Below are 16,075 nucleotides of genomic sequence, written 5' to 3' on the forward strand. Positions count from 1 at the left end.
AGAAAGACTGTCAGCTCCTTGTCAAAGACGACTGAGCAATAAATGCTTAAGAAGTGGTTATCAGTTTTCTCATTTATAAACTGTTAGAGTAACTGTAAGGACTAAATTAATTAATATGCATAGGCCATCCAGAACAGTGCTGGTATAGGTCTGAGCTCAGCTATAATTACTGAATGAGAGGATGACTGATGCGTAGGTGGGTGAATGGATGGAGAAATAGGGCATGTGCTTGTTCTCAATGAGCTTCCACAGCCCTCACCACCCCCTACTTGGTTCTAAGTCAATCCCAGTTATAAGTGTGGTCGACTCCCCTTTCAGGCCACATTAAATGTCATTTTCTATTTGCTAAGCAGACATTAGGGCAACAATGTCCAGAATGTTCCCTGCCCCCACTAAGGCTGAGGTATAACCCTCATTCCTCATCAAACTTAAAAAAAAAAAAAAAATCAAATAAGAAAACATAGTCCAAAGTAGAAAGAGAGAGAGAGACCAGGGCCCATTAGGAGGGCTACTAGAAAACACATGAATTTTAGAATGATTTTTAATATCGAAGGAAGATTTTTACAGTTGATTCTTAAAGTGAAGACAGCATTCATGTGTCAGTAGAAAAATATATTAAAGGTGAAACAGACTGCATTCCCATATTCCCTCTCCATTTATTCAACAATGTTTATTGACCATGGACTATGTGCCAGGCACCAGATTTCATGGTAAAAGAAAAAGAAAGAAAGAAAGAAAGTCTACAAGGTCTCTGCTGTCATGGAGTAGAGGAGACAAAGCTGAAACAGTCGCCAAGTGAATAAAATAATTACATGTTGTGAAAAGTGGTAAAAAGGAAACAAAGAAGGGACTGTAATGGAAAATAACAGGGAAGCTTCTCAGACAGACTCCTCTGAGAATACAGCAGCTAGAATGACACCTGAGGGAGGAGGTGGAGCCAGCCAGGCTTGAGTCCTGTCCTTCGCTCAGCTTACCAAGTCCTGGGTCATTTATGATGTAAAACAAGTTATGTGAACAAAATATTCCTGCACTGATTGCTTCATTTCATGATAACCAAAATAAATCGCATTTTCCCCAATTTTCTTAATTTTTTAAAATATCTTTTTATTGATTTCAGACAGGGAGAGGGAGAGAAAGATAGAAACATCAATGATGAGCTGCTTCCTCCACACCCCCCCACTGGGAATCGGGCCTGCAACCCAGGCATGTACTCTGACCAGGAATTGAACCAGTGACCTTTTGGTTCATGGGTTGTTGCTCACTGAGCCACACCACTGGGCTACAGTTCATTCCTCTTTACTGCTGAGCAGTTTTCTATTGTATGGATATACCATCATCTGTTTATCCAGTCACCTGTTGATGGACATTTGGGTTGTTCTCAGGTTTTGGTGATTACAAATAAAGCTGCTATGCAGAGAACCAAGATGGCGGCATAGGTTAACGCCGGAGTTTGCTGCCTTGAACAACTACTTCAAAAGTGAAACTAAAAGACGGAACGGACATCACCCAGAACCACAGGAACGCTGGCTGAGTGGAAGTCCTACAACTAGGAGGAAAGAGAAACGCATACGGACACTCAGAGGAGGCGCAGTGCTGAAGTCAAATTCTGAGGTGCGGAGTGCGCGGAGCGGGCTGGCGGCGGGAGGAAGTCGCAGACTCTGAGCTCCAGATACGGGCGAGTCTTTAGGGACCCAGACTCAAACGGGAGAAGCGGGACTGTCTGGCCTCAGTCAGAGCGAGTGCAGCTTTCTCTCCGAGGTTTGCAGCGGGTGCTGGGACTCAGAGAGGCAGAGCCCCTGGGGACAGGACTGAGAGCTGCCATAACTGCTCTCTCTGGCCCACCCTGTTGATCCTGTGTGACCCGCCCCCCCCAAGCCCTGCACACAGGCATTTGCCGGATAGCCTCAGGCAAAGGCTAGATTAGCACCTCCCTAGAGGACGGAAGTTCTCTCACTGCAGACACAGCTGATTCTCATAGCCACTTGGCCTGGAGGTCAAACCCTCCCTGGTATTAGCTACAACAATCAAGGCTTAACTACAAGACTGCGCACAAAGACCACTAGGGGGTGCACCAAGGAAGCATAACAAAATGCGGAGACAAAGAAACAGGACAAAATTGTCAATGGAAGATATAGAGTTCAGAACCACACTTTTAAGGTCTCTCAAGAACTGTTTAGAAGCTGCCGATAAACTTAATGAGATCTATAAGAAAACTAATGAGACCCTCGATGTTATGTTGGGGAACCAACTAGAAATTAAGCATACACGGACTGAAATAACAAATATTATACAGACTCCCGACAGCAGACCAGAGGAGTGCAAGAATCAAGTCAATGATATGAAATGCGAGGAAGCAAAAAACACCCAACCGGAGGGGCGGAATGAAAAAAGAATCCAAAAATGCGAGAATAGTGTAAGGAGCCTCTGGGACAGCTTCAAGCGTACCAACATCAGAATTATAGGGGTGCCAGAAGATGAGAGAGAGCAAGATATTGAAAACCTATTTGAAGAAATAATGACAGAAAACTTCCCCCACCTGGTGAAAGAAATGGACTTACAGGTCCAAGAAGCACGAAGAACCCCAAACAAAAGGAATCCAAAGAGGACCACACCAAGACACATCATCATTAAAATGCCAAGAGCAAAAGATAAAGAGAGAATCTTAAAAACAGCAAGAGAAAGAAACTCAGTTACCTACAAGGGAATACCCATACGACTGTCAGCTGATTTCTCAACAGAAACTTTGCAGGCCAGAAGGGAGTGGCAAGAAATATTCAAAGTGATGAATACCAAGAACCTACAACCAAGATTACTTTATCCAGCAAAGCTATCATTCAGAACTGAAGGTCAGATAAAGAGCTTCACAGATAAGGAAAAGCTAAAGGAGTTCATCACCACCAAACCAGGATTATATGAAATGCTGAAAGGTATCCTTTAAGAAGAAGAGGAAGAAAAAGGTAAAGATACAAATTATGAACAACAAATATGCATCTATCAACAAGTGAATCTAAGAATCAAGTGAATAAATAATCTGATGAACAGAATGAACTGGTGATTATAATAGAATCAGGGACATAGAAAGGGAATGGACTGACTATTCCTCGGGGGGGAAAGGGGTGTGGGAGATGTGGGAAGAGACTGGACAAAAATCGTGCACCTATGGATGAGGACAGTGGGTGGGGAGTGAGGGCGGAGGGTAGGGCGGGAACTGGGAGGAGGGGAGTTATGGGGGGGAAAAAAGAGGAACAAATGTAATAATCTGAACAATAAAGATTTAATTAAAAAAAATAAAGCTCTGTTATTAAGTACTTTAAAAAAAATAAAAATAAATAAAGCTGCTATGAACATTTGGCCCCAAGTCTTGTGGACATGTGCTTTAATTTCTCTTAATCAATGCGTAGAAGTAGTAATATGGTAAATGTATGTTTAACCTCCTTAGAAATTGCTAAACTGTTTTCTTAAGATATTATAGCATTTTATATTCTCACTAGCCATGTTATTTCCAACTGTTTGCCCAAAGTTGGTACTATCTTTTTAATTTTAGCCTTTTTAGTGTGTGCGTAGTGATATTTCAGTGTGATTTTTATCACCTCAATTCATGAAGGATATTTTCACTGGATAAAGAATTCTGGGTTGTCCAGGTTTATTTTTTTTTCTTTCAGCACTTCAAGATGTTGTTCATCTATCTCTTTGCTTCCATCTTTCTGATGAGCTGTCCACAGTCATTTCAATCGTTGCTTCTTTATATGTGCTCCCCTCTTTTCCTTTGAGCACTTTCCGTTTTCTTCTCAACCTTTGTGTTTTGGCAGTGTGACTATGATGTATCTAAGAAAGGTCTTATTATCTTTCTTGGGCTTCACTGAGTAAATTGTCCCTGTCCTTCACCAATTTTGGAAATGTTCGGCCACTATTTCTCCATAATATATTAACCAATGTAGGGAAAAAAAGAAGTTCTACCTACAGCTTTCACATACCCTTTGCAACAGAAACTAATCTGCTGATGTCTGACAGTGAGGGCCATCTTTCCACAAAAATACAGAAAAACTCTTTTTGAGTCGATTAGTCAACGATAGCACAGAGACACACTAACTCATCCTTCATCCATTCACAGGTACTGTTTTAGGTGCTGAGGACAGAATAATGAACAAAACAATAATAGTTAATTCTTAGAGAATGTAAGGAACACTTAAAAATATATATATTATCTTATTTAATTCTCATTATAACTCTATAAATAAGTCATATCCCCATTTTACAGATGAGGAAGCTGAGACTTAAAGAGGTTAACTAATATGTTTAAGGTTACATAGCTAGTAAATACCAGAGATAGATTTTGAACTTAGCTAGTCGAGCTCTGGCATGTGCACTTTCAATCTGTACTACTTTACTTGCCAAAGGCAAGAAATGGAGGCCAGAGGATGGGCAGCCTTTATCTTTAACCATGTGAGTACTAGGTAAATCACTCATTCTGACACTTTTCCTTGTCTGTAAAATTAGTGGGATTCACTATCAGTGGTTCTCAACCTTCCTAATGCCGCGACCCTTTAATACAGTTCCTCATGTTGTGGTGACCCCCAACCATAAAATTATTTTCGTTGCTACCTCATAACTGTAATTTTGCTACTGTTATGAATTGTAATGTAAATATATGATATGCTATATGTGTTTTCCAATGGTCACGACCCACAGGTTGAGAACCGCTGCACTAGATGAAAACTAAACTCTCTTCCAGCCTGGAGAGTTTATTATTGTAGACCTTGAGAGCAAAGGCAGGTACAGGTTAACTAAAATTAATGAAATCAAATATGGATACAATATCTCTAATAATAAAAGCATAATATTATTCCGGAAGACCTTCCAGACGAAGCCAGGGCTGTGAAGGAAGCCTGGTCCCAGTGCCAGAGGGTAGCCGGTGCCGGCACCGGGGGAAGGAAGGCCTACTCTTGCACGAATTTCGTGCATTGGGCCTCTAGTAGTATTATATAAAAAAGGACAGTAGTTGCTATTCCAGAGTGGATCCACATATATATACAAATTCATGGAGAGATCATCAATAGTTTTTATGCATATGATGGCTTTCAGATTTTTTTTTTTTTCATTTTGAATGAGTGTGTTAAAAAAAAGAAAAAGAAAGTGACCTAATAGCTTCCCATAGTGCTTCCCCACTTACTGAAACCTGGTTTTCCCTTTTCATTGATGAGTATATGACATGCTGTTTCCATAACAATCATATAAAAGAGTTGTGTGTTTAAAAAAAATAAGTCTGCAAAGTTCTTTTTGTAGCAAAAGCAGCTTGCCAGTAGACATACCGGAAGCAGATGGTACTAGAAAAACAGAAGAGATGACATAGCAACAATTCAAAAGATACCAAACTAAAACATTTTTTAAGGATGGACATTCAATCTTAAAAAGTACAAGGATGTGACAGGACTTTAGAATTAGGAGGGACTGTTAATGCTGCCTTTGATTTTTAAAAATCCTAGTTTAAAAATAACTTTTTAAAACATATCTAACTTCAAAATATTTAAAACACAGTATCTTTAAGATTTAAAAATGGAGCTGATAAGGAAATTAATAAGTAAACCTAAAATGCAGGGATGTTAACCCAGAGATCAAAGCAAGGTCGTTGTCGGCCCGGCTGGGTAGATCAGTTGGTTGATAAACTAAGATTGCAGGTCGATCCCAGTCAGGGCACAAAGAAGAATCAATCGATGAATGCATAAATAAGTAGAACAACAAATCAATGTTTCTCTCTCTCCCTCCTCTCTGTCTCTAAAGTCAATAAATAAAAAATAAAATAAAGCAAGGTCATTATGGTATTTTCTTAGTAAAGAAACTTCATTCTATGACAAGATTCTAGTTCATGAGGACTCTCAAATAACAAAAAACAAAATAGCAAACAATTAAGATTTATTGAAGGATATTCAGATGCTGGGCACTGTGTTAAGTACTTTACATTGATTGTTTTATCCTCACCACAACCCTAGGGAGTAGGTATTATTTATTATTATTGCACTTTATAGATATGAGAACCGAGGCTTAGAGAGGTTAAATCACTTGCCAAAAATCCCATCGCTAGCTGTGGTAGAGCCAACGGGGATTTGAGTGAAGGCTTTCTGACTGCCTCACTCTGAAAGCACTACTAATATACTATATACATAACAGATAAAAACAAACAAAAAAGAAAAAAAGAAAAACTCCCTGCCAATTATTGTTCTAACTTGGTGCAAAAACATATGCTCAGCACTTTTCTTATCTAATTTTCATAGTAGTCTTATGGGATAGGAATTGTCATCTTCTTTTTATGGATGAGGAGGCTGAAGCTTAAAGAGGCCAAATAACTTGCCCAGAGCCATTCAGCCAGTAAGTGATGGATTCAAGACGTGGATCCAGGTCTGCCTATCTCTGAAGCCCCAATAGTTTTCACAGGCCCCTGGGAGGGTGGAGGGAGTGGGAATCACAGTGAACACCCTAGACAGATATGTCTTGCTCTCTGTACCTGTCCAAGAAGGAGCAAGATCCCTCTCCCACCTTTTTTTCAAGGGCAATCACCCAAAACACTCATTCTCCAAGGTTTCTACTCCCAGTTTCCACCCAAACAAGGTGAAACCCTCTCTATTCTGAGCAGGTTTTTCTTCTAATGTCTTAGTTCCACCCCCCGCCCCAGCCTGGGTCCCTCCTGAGTGCTCAGAAGCACCCTGGGCTTACCTGGTTCCAGCACTCACACACCCCTGGAATCATCTGTTTGCTGCTAGTGTTCCCCCTCCCACCTCTCCAGGGCTCTGCCGCACACACCATCCAACAGTGATTGTTTTTTGTCTCCTCGATGTCTAGCTAAGTACCCGGCACACAGTAGCTGCTCAGTGAATGTTGATGGATGAATAAAGACTGACTTCTGAAGTCCTGTACAATTACCAACTGAATACCATAATATGAAAGTCCCTGCCACTTACAGTACACACACACACTGTCACATGTATTTGTGAATCTATAGTTTTATACTTAAGTGAAATGGACCAAAGAGTACTCATTACTAGAATGAATAATGATAATTGATAGAATAAATTTCTCTATAGTTTGAGCAGAGTTTTCTTTTTTCAGCTTTTTAAAAAAGAGCTAATGATTGTTTTCTAATTATAATAAGCACTAACATTTGTAAAACTGGTCTGCATGTTCAGGTACATTTTCTCATTTCATCCTAATGGTCAGTTCTGTGAAATAGGTACTATTAGTTTTTTTTTTACAGTAGAATACCAAGTTCAAGGGTGATTTATTCCAGATCACATAGCTAATAAATAAGATTGCTGGGAACAGACTCTAGCTCTTTAGTCCAGTGTTCTTTCAACTATGTCACTTATGAAGACAGAAATACTGAACTGAATGCTGTCTATAAAATGTGTATTCGTCAAAAATAGTGAGGGAAGGCTATCCTTTCTTCTCCTTTTTTTTTTTTTTTTTTTTAAATCCTTTCCTTCATACCAAATGAAAGGGCATCTATCCTGATAGGCACTGGCTTTGGAATCATGAGAAGAGTAATAGAAATAACTTTAGTTTCCTGGCATATTCTTTAGACTTCTCTAAACCCCTAAAAGGAAATTAACACTTCACTATATAACCCCCTCTACAATTTTTTACTATGTACATATATAACTTATTTCAAAATTTTTAGAAATAGAAAGATACGAATGAGTTTATTTTCTCCACTCTCAATGTCACAAGGCAAACCAATTGAGAGCAGATGTTGTCGAAAAAGCTTTAGAAACACAATTTTAACTAGATAACTGAGTGCCCCCATATGATTTCATGTCATGCATGACATTAGAATTGTGAGGTAGGTACTGAGGTTGAATCACAAGCAGCCCTGTTACAGATGCACTGAGAAACCAAGAACTACTGGCTATCACAGCTCTGTAAGCATTAGAACCGAATGCCTGATTTCCTGATTTCAATGCTATTACTTAGACCTGCTAGAAAAAGTTAGGACTAGCTCTCTGGTCAGATTCCTGGGTTCCAAAGCTGCTATACTGGGTCCTAATGTACTCACAATAAAGATCTCCAAGAAGTATTAAGTCAAAAAAGCAAGGTCATATATTGTATTTTACCATTTTGTGCAAAAAAAGGGAAAACTTTGAAAAATAATATGTCTGCATTTGCTTATGATGCATAAGCTATCATTTGCCTTACATGTCCCTCCATCTGCAAAATGAGGGTAGTGGGGTTACATTAAATACTGCAAATGTTAGAATAGTGCTCGGCACACTCAGTGAAGTACCATTTTACTTGGATTCTCAAGCCAAATATTCCTTGGCTTAATCATATTCTAAAATATCCTTTAAAAATATTTTTTTATTGATTTTAGAGAGGAAGGGAGAAGGAGAGATAGAAACATCAATTAAAGAGAATCATTGATCGGTTGTCTCCCACACGGCCCACACTAGGGGAAGGATCCCGAAACCCAGGCATGTGCCCTGACCAGGAATCAAACCCTGACACCCTGGTTCATAGGTCGACCACTGAGTTATGCGGGCTGGGCTTAAAACATAATTTTTAATTGGCACAGGCAAGATGAAAACGTGGCAAACCACAGCAAAATGTAATTACTTAAAGCTGCTTTAAATTAGGTCCAATAGAGTAATTAGCCAATACTGAAAATGTTTGGTGAATCAAAATTACAGATATCAAAGAACTAGTAGTGTTTACCCGTTTACTAAGCAAATTAATAACTAAAATCCTTTTTTTAAAAAAAAATTAGGGTCTTGCATATGGTCTCTACAGTGTATTTTAACAGTCTGCTACTCTAAATAGTATGAGCAGCTTTAAGAAAAATCTTCAGGAAAGTTCGACCTTAGGTTTTTGACCCAAAAGCACATTGACAAGTCTCAACAATGTTACTGTTACCGTTTTAACATTTAAAAGGCATACTGTGTCTGCTCTAAAGTCGTGGGGGGAAATGATTATGGATTAGGATTATGTTCAAAACATAGGGTCAGGGGAAAAGAGCTTTTTTTTTTTTTTTTTTTAAAGTATATTTGCTTCAGTCTTTTAGAGGCCAAGCCACCCTGACGAAAACCGACCCCCACCCGGAGCCACGTGGGTTCTCCGCCTCCGCCCCGGCGCTTCCTTCCGCACTCGGAGCGCCGAAGCAGTGACCTCAAGGGGGGCGTGTCCGGGGGCGGATCGGGGTGACCGGGCGGGTTCCTGGCCGATCCGAGCCAGCGCCCGAGCTGCCCGGTCCATGTCGCAGGTCCTGGCCCGCCCACGCGTGTCCGAGCGCCCGGGAAGCGTGGACCGCGCGGTCGGGGGAGCGGGAGCGAGGGAAGGGCCGCCCCCGCCCGCCTCGCCTTCCTCGGGACCCCCGTTCCCGTCCCGCGGCGGCCCCGATGGGTCGGGAGGGTGGGCACCGCCCCGACCCGCGGCTTGGCCGGTGGCTAACCTTAACGCACCATATGGCTCGAGATCCCCGCTCCCGCCCCCTGGCCCGAGTCTGGCCGGTATCGCGACACGAATAAGGGCGCCCACTCAGAGGTGCCCAGTAGGTGACTAGGAAAATGCAGGGAGAAAAAAAGAATTTGCGAGATAAGCTAGGAAAAAAATATATAGAAAAGATTTTTGTTGCTAGAAAAAGATGTATTCTAGGGAAACTCTTACATGGCCTGGCTTCTTTCATGAAAACGATCTCGAAGTTAAACTGAGGCTAGAAAAACCTCTTAAGAAAGAGAAAAACCTGGTTTTAGTAGTTCATATCTACAAGGACTGGTAAAACAAGAAAACATAGGAAGGCTACTCCGAAAGGCTTCTTTCATTAAAAGGGGGACGGGGGAGGCATCTGAGTGTGAGAAGTAACTGAAAGCCGACTAGAACTATATCCTACAACAGAATAGAAAGCCAGCACACGTCTGCTCTTCACTGCTCCCCAATGGTTTTATGCATCAGCTTTGCTCCTCCCGTTTGATTGAGGTTCCTCTCCAGAAAAAGTGTTTCTATTGCACGTGCCACAGAGCTTTGCCCAGCACTGGACACGGCAGGTTCTCAACTATTTGCTAATGGGTTGGCTGGAGATGTGGCATCAGAATGATGTCGTGATCAGCTAATTTTAAAAAGGTGCTTTCTCCAGGGGAGTATTTCTGAGTCTGCCCCGATTGGCCGCCAAAAGGGCCTCATCGTTTCCCAGGCGACTGTCGAGAGGCAGTGATTTCACACGGTGGGGGTGGGTGACCTTGCCGATGCGTCTCCACATGAGGTCATGTGGAAAGGCTGAATTTGAAAATTCCTTTTAGATTGCTCATGCGTGCAACCCGAGTGTACGACTAACTGGGGGGAAATGCACCACGAGGGTGACACGCCATCAGGGTCCCTTTAGTTAGTGTAATAAAACCAGCGGAAGAAGGAAGGCAAACTGTAAGACTAGAGTCTATTCTACACTGAAACACTGGACTGTGGGGCGAACGGGTGAGCCGGGCTTTGACTGGAACAAGGCAAGTGGCCACCCCGGTAGCATGTCGGTGAGGCTGGTGGCCACCCCGGTGGCATGTCCGTGGGGCTGGTGGCCACCCCGGTAGCATGTCGGCGGGGCTGGTGGCCACCCCGGTGGCATGTCCGTGGGGCTGGTGGCCACCCCGGTAGCATGTCGGTGGGGCAAGTGGCCACCCCGGTAGCATGTCGGCGGGGCTGGTGGCCACCCCGGTAGCATGTCGGTGGGGCTGGTGGCCACCCCGGTAGCATGTCCGTGGGGCTGGTGGCCACCCCGGTAGCATGTCCGTGGGGCTGGTGGCCACCCCGGTAGCATGTCCGTGGGGCTGGTGGCCACCCCGGTAGCATGTCCGCGGCGCTGGTGGCCACCCCGGTAGCATGTCGGAGGGGCTGGCGGCCACGGAGGCGCCTGCTCACCATCCCCTAACGCGATGCGCGGGGCTCTTCAGCTGGGAGGGACGTCGAGGGCAAAGGCGGGGGAGGAGCCAGCCGGAGGGGCTGTGCGACCCGCAGAGGAAGCGGTTCCAGGGCCGGTCCCAGCCCAGACCTACGAGAGGACAAAGGTGAGCACGGAAGGTGCCTTGCGGGGTGCAGGGAGACCCCAATCTCGAGGTCACATCGTTGCAGCTCCGCCGGGAATGGCGGAGGGAAGGTCCCGAGCATCCCCGCCCACCGCCTCCGAGCCGCCACATCCCCAAGCCGCGGCCGGGAGCCATTCCTACAAAAGGGGGCCGCGCCGGGGCCGCGGGAGGTCCCAGGGACCGTCGGCAAACTCCCACGAACCTAGAATCCGGGCGGCGCGCGTCCCCGCCCCGCGCCCCTCGCGCGCGTCGTCACCGGCGTCGGCAGGAGCATGCGCGAGGCGACGTGTGCTCTTCGGCGGGGCGAGCGCACCTCGCCCACGGCCCCCGGACGGCGGGGGGAGGGCCGGCGCGGGCGCGGGGCGCGCTGGGAAAGGCTGTCGTGCGCTGGCTCCGCCCCGTTCCCCGAGGGTGGGGGCAGCGCCGTATATAAGTGCCGTAGTCCTGCCGGACGTTCTTTTTCGCAACGGGTTTGCCGCCAGAACACAGGTGAGTACCGGGCGTGGCCTCCGCGGGCCGGGCCTCCGGGAGCGGGCCGCGGCCTCGCGGGCCTGTCCCCCCGCCGCGCCCCGGCGTCCCTGTGCGCGGTTCCGGGCCCCGAATTTCGGGCCGGGAGCGGGTGGGGGGTTCGAGGCCTGCGCTTTTTCCGGGAGCGCCCCGCGGCCTCGTGCTGGGCTTGCGGCCTGGTTGGCGCGCCGTACCCGCCGCGTGCGAGCTCCGCTCGGCCTCCCGGCCTGGCCCGGCACCCTAAAGCCTCCGGCCCTTTTCGGTTTCCAGGGCGGGCACCTCCCGTGCTTCCCGTCGGGGTGGTTTAGCCGCGGTTGGTCGGGATCTCGGCAGGGTTATTTTTGAGTGTGGGGGCGCCCGTCGTGTTCGCGGGGGACGGCGGCGGGGCCCGCCCGGCGCACATGGCCGGCAGGCAGCGGCCGCCTCGGGGGGAACGAGGCGCCCGTGGCGAGCGCCTGGGACCCACCCCGCCCGCCCGCACCAGTTGCGTGCGCGGAAAGATGGCCGCTCCCGGCGCCGGGCAGGGACTCAAAATGGAGGACGCGGCCCGGGCGGGCGGGTGGGTCCCCGCACAAAGGAAAGGGCCTTTCCCCCGCGGCTGCCGCTTCTCGGGGCCGCACCGTGAGCCGGCCCGGCCTGGCGCCGCCTCCATTTCTACTCGTGGCCCGCGGAGCGGGGCCGGCCGGCGGGGGAGGGGCCAGGCGCCGCGGAGGTGCCCCGCTCGGTGGGTGGAGGCCGGAGCGGGGCCAGCTTGGCGTTGGTTCCGATTCTCCTTGGAATTTGCCCTTTGAGTTTGGATCCTGGCTTATTCGGAAATCGGAAGCCTGTGGGGCAGGGGTTTAAAAGTTTTTTGTTTTTTTTTCCTTGAATGTAGGTGTTGTGAAAACCACCGCTAACTCAAACCCAAGATGGGAAAGGAAAAGACTCACATCAACATCGTCGTCATCGGACACGTAGATTCCGGCAAGTCCACCACTACCGGCCACCTGATCTACAAATGTGGGGGCATCGACAAGAGAACCATCGAGAAATTCGAGAAGGAGGCTGCCGAGGTGGGTACATTAACTTGGGCGATTACAACAAGTGCCCGCGAGTACAGTAAGTGGTACTTTTCCAAAAAACAGTCTCCCGTCCACACCCGCATGGCACACGAGTTTAGGGATGGGCCAACATGCGTGGAATCGCTTTGCTCTGTCCATGTTCCCAGACTACGGTAAAGCGACCTGGGGTTAGCAGTTGTAAGCTGGAACCGAGCGTTTATGCCAACTAGGAACTTCAGGTTGGGGTTTGAGCGTCTTAGTTCCCGAGTAACCATTCTTAATCCTCACAGATGGGGAAGGGCTCCTTCAAGTATGCCTGGGTCTTGGATAAACTGAAGGCCGAACGGGAGCGCGGTATCACCATTGACATCTCCCTGTGGAAATTCGAGACCAGCAAGTATTACGTGACCATCATTGATGCCCCAGGGCACAGAGACTTCATCAAAAACATGATTACAGGCACATCTCAGGTTTGTAGTTAACCATTTTTTAGAAAGTTAGCTCTCTGGGTCTGTTACTTTGGGTTCATCCTTTTTGAAGAGCTTCCATTTACTAAAAGGATATGGCCTTGTTTTCTTTTAAAGGCTGACTGTGCTGTCCTGATTGTTGCTGCTGGTGTTGGTGAATTTGAAGCAGGCATCTCCAAGAACGGGCAGACCCGTGAGCACGCCCTTCTGGCCTACACACTGGGTGTGAAACAGCTGATTGTTGGTGTTAACAAAATGGATTCCACTGAGCCACCCTACAGCCAGAAAAGATACGAGGAAATTGTTAAAGAAGTCAGCACCTACATTAAGAAAATCGGCTACAACCCTGACACAGTAGCGTTTGTGCCAATTTCTGGTTGGAATGGTGACAACATGCTGGAGCCAAGTGCTAATGTGAGTTTTAAGACCATTGATAAAAGCACTGGAAAGAAGCGGGCCAGGTATGGGGGCAGGTAACAGTAATTGATGATCTTGTGTTCTTCAGATGCCTTGGTTCAAGGGATGGAAGGTCACCCGTAAAGATGGCAATGCCAGTGGAACCACACTCCTTGAAGCTCTGGATTGCATCCTGCCACCAACTCGTCCAACTGACAAGCCCCTGCGTCTGCCCCTCCAGGATGTCTACAAAATTGGTGGTAAGTTGAACATTAATATCAGAATGTGACATGTATGGGAGGCTACAATTTCTTCACAAGCGTTTATGACTATGCCCTAAACATTTTAGGTATTGGGACTGTTCCTGTGGGCCGAGTGGAGACTGGTGTTCTCAAGCCCGGCATGGTGGTCACCTTTGGTCCAGTCAATGTTACAACTGAAGTAAAGTCTGTTGAAATGCACCATGGAGCTTTGAGTGAAGCTCTTCCTGGGGACAATGTGGGCTTCAACGTCAAGAACGTGTCTGTCAAAGATGTTCGCCGTGGCAATGTGGCTGGTGACAGCAAAAATGATCCACCAATGGAAGCAGCTGGCTTCACAGCTCAGGTAACACTAAATGTCATGTTCTTCCTCCCAGACCCTTAAATGTCTTTTGAGACTCGGGAAATAAATTCAAATCCTTTTTCCCAGGTGATTATCCTGAATCACCCAGGCCAGATCAGTGCTGGATATGCACCTGTGCTGGATTGTCACACAGCTCACATTGCTTGCAAATTTGCTGAGCTGAAGGAGAAGATTGATCGTCGTTCTGGGAAAAAGCTGGAAGATGGCCCCAAGTTTTTGAAATCTGGTGATGCTGCCATCGTTGATATGATTCCTGGCAAGCCCATGTGTGTTGAGAGCTTCTCTGACTACCCTCCTCTGGGTAAGATTGAGCATTTACAGTAATGATAACGTTTTACTTGATGAAAACTTTGTTTTGTGTACTGTGTCTAATGATAATATGAAATTTGTTTTAATAGGCCGTTTCGCTGTTCGTGACATGAGACAGACCGTTGCTGTGGGTGTCATCAAAGCAGTGGACAAGAAGGCAGCTGGAGCTGGCAAAGTCACCAAGTCTGCCCAGAAAGCTCAGAAGGCTAAATGAATATTATTTCCAACACCTGCCACCCCAGTCTTAATCAGTGGTGGAAGAACGGTCTCAGAACTGTTTGTCTCAATTGGCCATTTAAGTTTAATAGTAAAAGACTGGTTAATGATTACAATGCATCGTAAAACCTTCAGAAGGAAAGGAGAATGTTTTGTGGACCATTTGGTTCTTTTGTGTGTGTGGCAGTTTTTAAGTTATTAGTTTTTAAAATCAGTACTTTTTAATGGAAACAACATGACCAAAAATCTGTCACAGAATTTTGAGACCCATTAAAATAACAAAGTTTAATGAGAAACCTGTGTGTTCTTTTGGTCAACACTGTACCTTTCTGTTATACTACTTAGGTAAAGGACTTCAAAGTTGCCCAAGACCTCTTTCCAATATATCTGCTGATATTTACAATTGGATGGTTCTGTTAACATTTTTTTTCTGGGTGGGAACTTTGGGGGTTTTTTGTGGGATTTTTTTTTTCCCCCACTGAATTGCCTGTCTCATGGTAAAAGCTATGGGAAAGGGGGGCTGTTGGTGTAACACTAAATAGGTTAGAACAGGTAAGCAAAGAGTAACTTTGTGTTTGTAAGCTAGTTTCGAAAGGCCAAATTCTGTTAAAGCCACGTGTTAACATAAAATTTTGTAGTTACATCAATATTGAGTAAATTTGTTGGTCTGTCAAATTTTAGTTTTCCAGTTTTACTGGAATGTGAGTTCACATTTACAAATGCTGAGGTAGCTTAAGAACCTTAAGTAAGGTTTGAATAGTATTGAGCACTGTCTTGCTGCAGTTATTGTATCCAAATTCTAGGAAAAAATAAATTGATGCTGGAAGTTAAGTGTGTTTTGTCACTTAAATGCTTCAAAGTCCACTTCCAATAGGAATTTTCATCTAAAGTTGGAGAAATACTGCCACATTGGAGATTAGGCAGTTTAAGGAGGTACAGTTGCAGATTGCTCTGATTTGAAATTTTGCTCAGTGCCACTTTAAAAGTAACCTCACTGAAAATTAGGTTCTAAAATGTGACAGTTGGGTAGGATGTAAGAAAGCACTTTTAAACTAGCTGGGGTAGTTGCATGCAGTGATGGTTTATGGTTAAGTTGGTTTGCTTGAGTGGTAGCCATCTAGTTTTTGATAGTTGGTAAATCAAAACACAGAAAAGGAATTCCAAGAGTCTGAACATTTTAATTTGTGTAATAGTATCCAGCTCAAAGTGGCAAAATCAGCTTGTATGTTAATTGTATCCTGTTAGGTAATGACTTTCAAATGGATAGCAATTTGTGAAGTTTTTTTTGCCTTTGTTGAAATTACATGTCCCCCTTTCCTCCCATTGATCTCCACCCAAGATTGAAGCCTTGCCCCAGCTGGTTTGTCTTGGTGAACAGGGTGTTGGCCTACAGACAGGTTGCGGGTTTGATTCTGGTCAAGGGCACATGCCAGGTTACTGGCTTAATCCCCAGTAGGGGGTGGGC

At 45.6% G+C, this 16,075-nt stretch overlaps 1 protein-coding gene and 1 long non-coding RNA gene across 2 annotated transcripts; one reads left to right on the forward strand and one right to left on the reverse strand.

Annotated features, from left to right (window-relative positions):
• Window positions 1–5,893: 5,893 nt before the first annotated feature.
• Window positions 5,894–11,387, reverse strand: LOC118659849. The gene is made up of 2 exons (XR_004968723.1): window positions 11,254–11,387; window positions 5,894–11,017 (listed from the first exon to the last, which is right to left on the reverse strand). It is a non-coding gene; the product is annotated as an uncharacterized LOC118659849 (long non-coding RNA).
• A 2-nt stretch (window positions 11,388–11,389) lies between these two features.
• Window positions 11,390–15,257, forward strand: EEF1A1 (eukaryotic translation elongation factor 1 alpha 1). The gene is made up of 8 exons (XM_036316394.1): window positions 11,390–11,540; window positions 12,433–12,610; window positions 12,889–13,068; window positions 13,183–13,479; window positions 13,571–13,721; window positions 13,811–14,067; window positions 14,152–14,386; window positions 14,484–15,257. The coding sequence occupies exons 2-8, from the start codon at window positions 12,467–12,469 to the stop codon at window positions 14,606–14,608; spliced, it is 1,389 nt and encodes a 462-aa protein (XP_036172287.1). The 5' UTR covers window positions 11,390–11,540; window positions 12,433–12,466; the 3' UTR covers window positions 14,609–15,257.
• The last annotated feature ends 818 nt before the right edge of the window (window positions 15,258–16,075 follow it).

Source organism: Myotis myotis, unplaced genomic scaffold (assembly GCF_014108235.1).
Source record: "Myotis myotis isolate mMyoMyo1 unplaced genomic scaffold, mMyoMyo1.p scaffold_m19_p_7, whole genome shotgun sequence".
NCBI classification, from domain to species: domain Eukaryota; kingdom Metazoa; phylum Chordata; class Mammalia; order Chiroptera; family Vespertilionidae; genus Myotis; species Myotis myotis.

Bases quoted from the DNA above. Each gene is read 5' to 3' on its own strand.
- EEF1A1 (XM_036316394.1), top strand. From the start codon at position 12,467: ATGGGAAAGGAAAAGACTCACATCAACATCGTCGTCATCGGACACGTA. The intron at 14,068-14,151 runs GTAACACTAAAT...CCTTTTTCCCAG, and splicing joins CAGCTGGCTTCACAGCTCAG to GTGATTATCCTGAATCACCC. The intron at 14,387-14,483 runs GTAAGATTGAGC...TTGTTTTAATAG, and splicing joins CTCTGACTACCCTCCTCTGG to GCCGTTTCGCTGTTCGTGAC.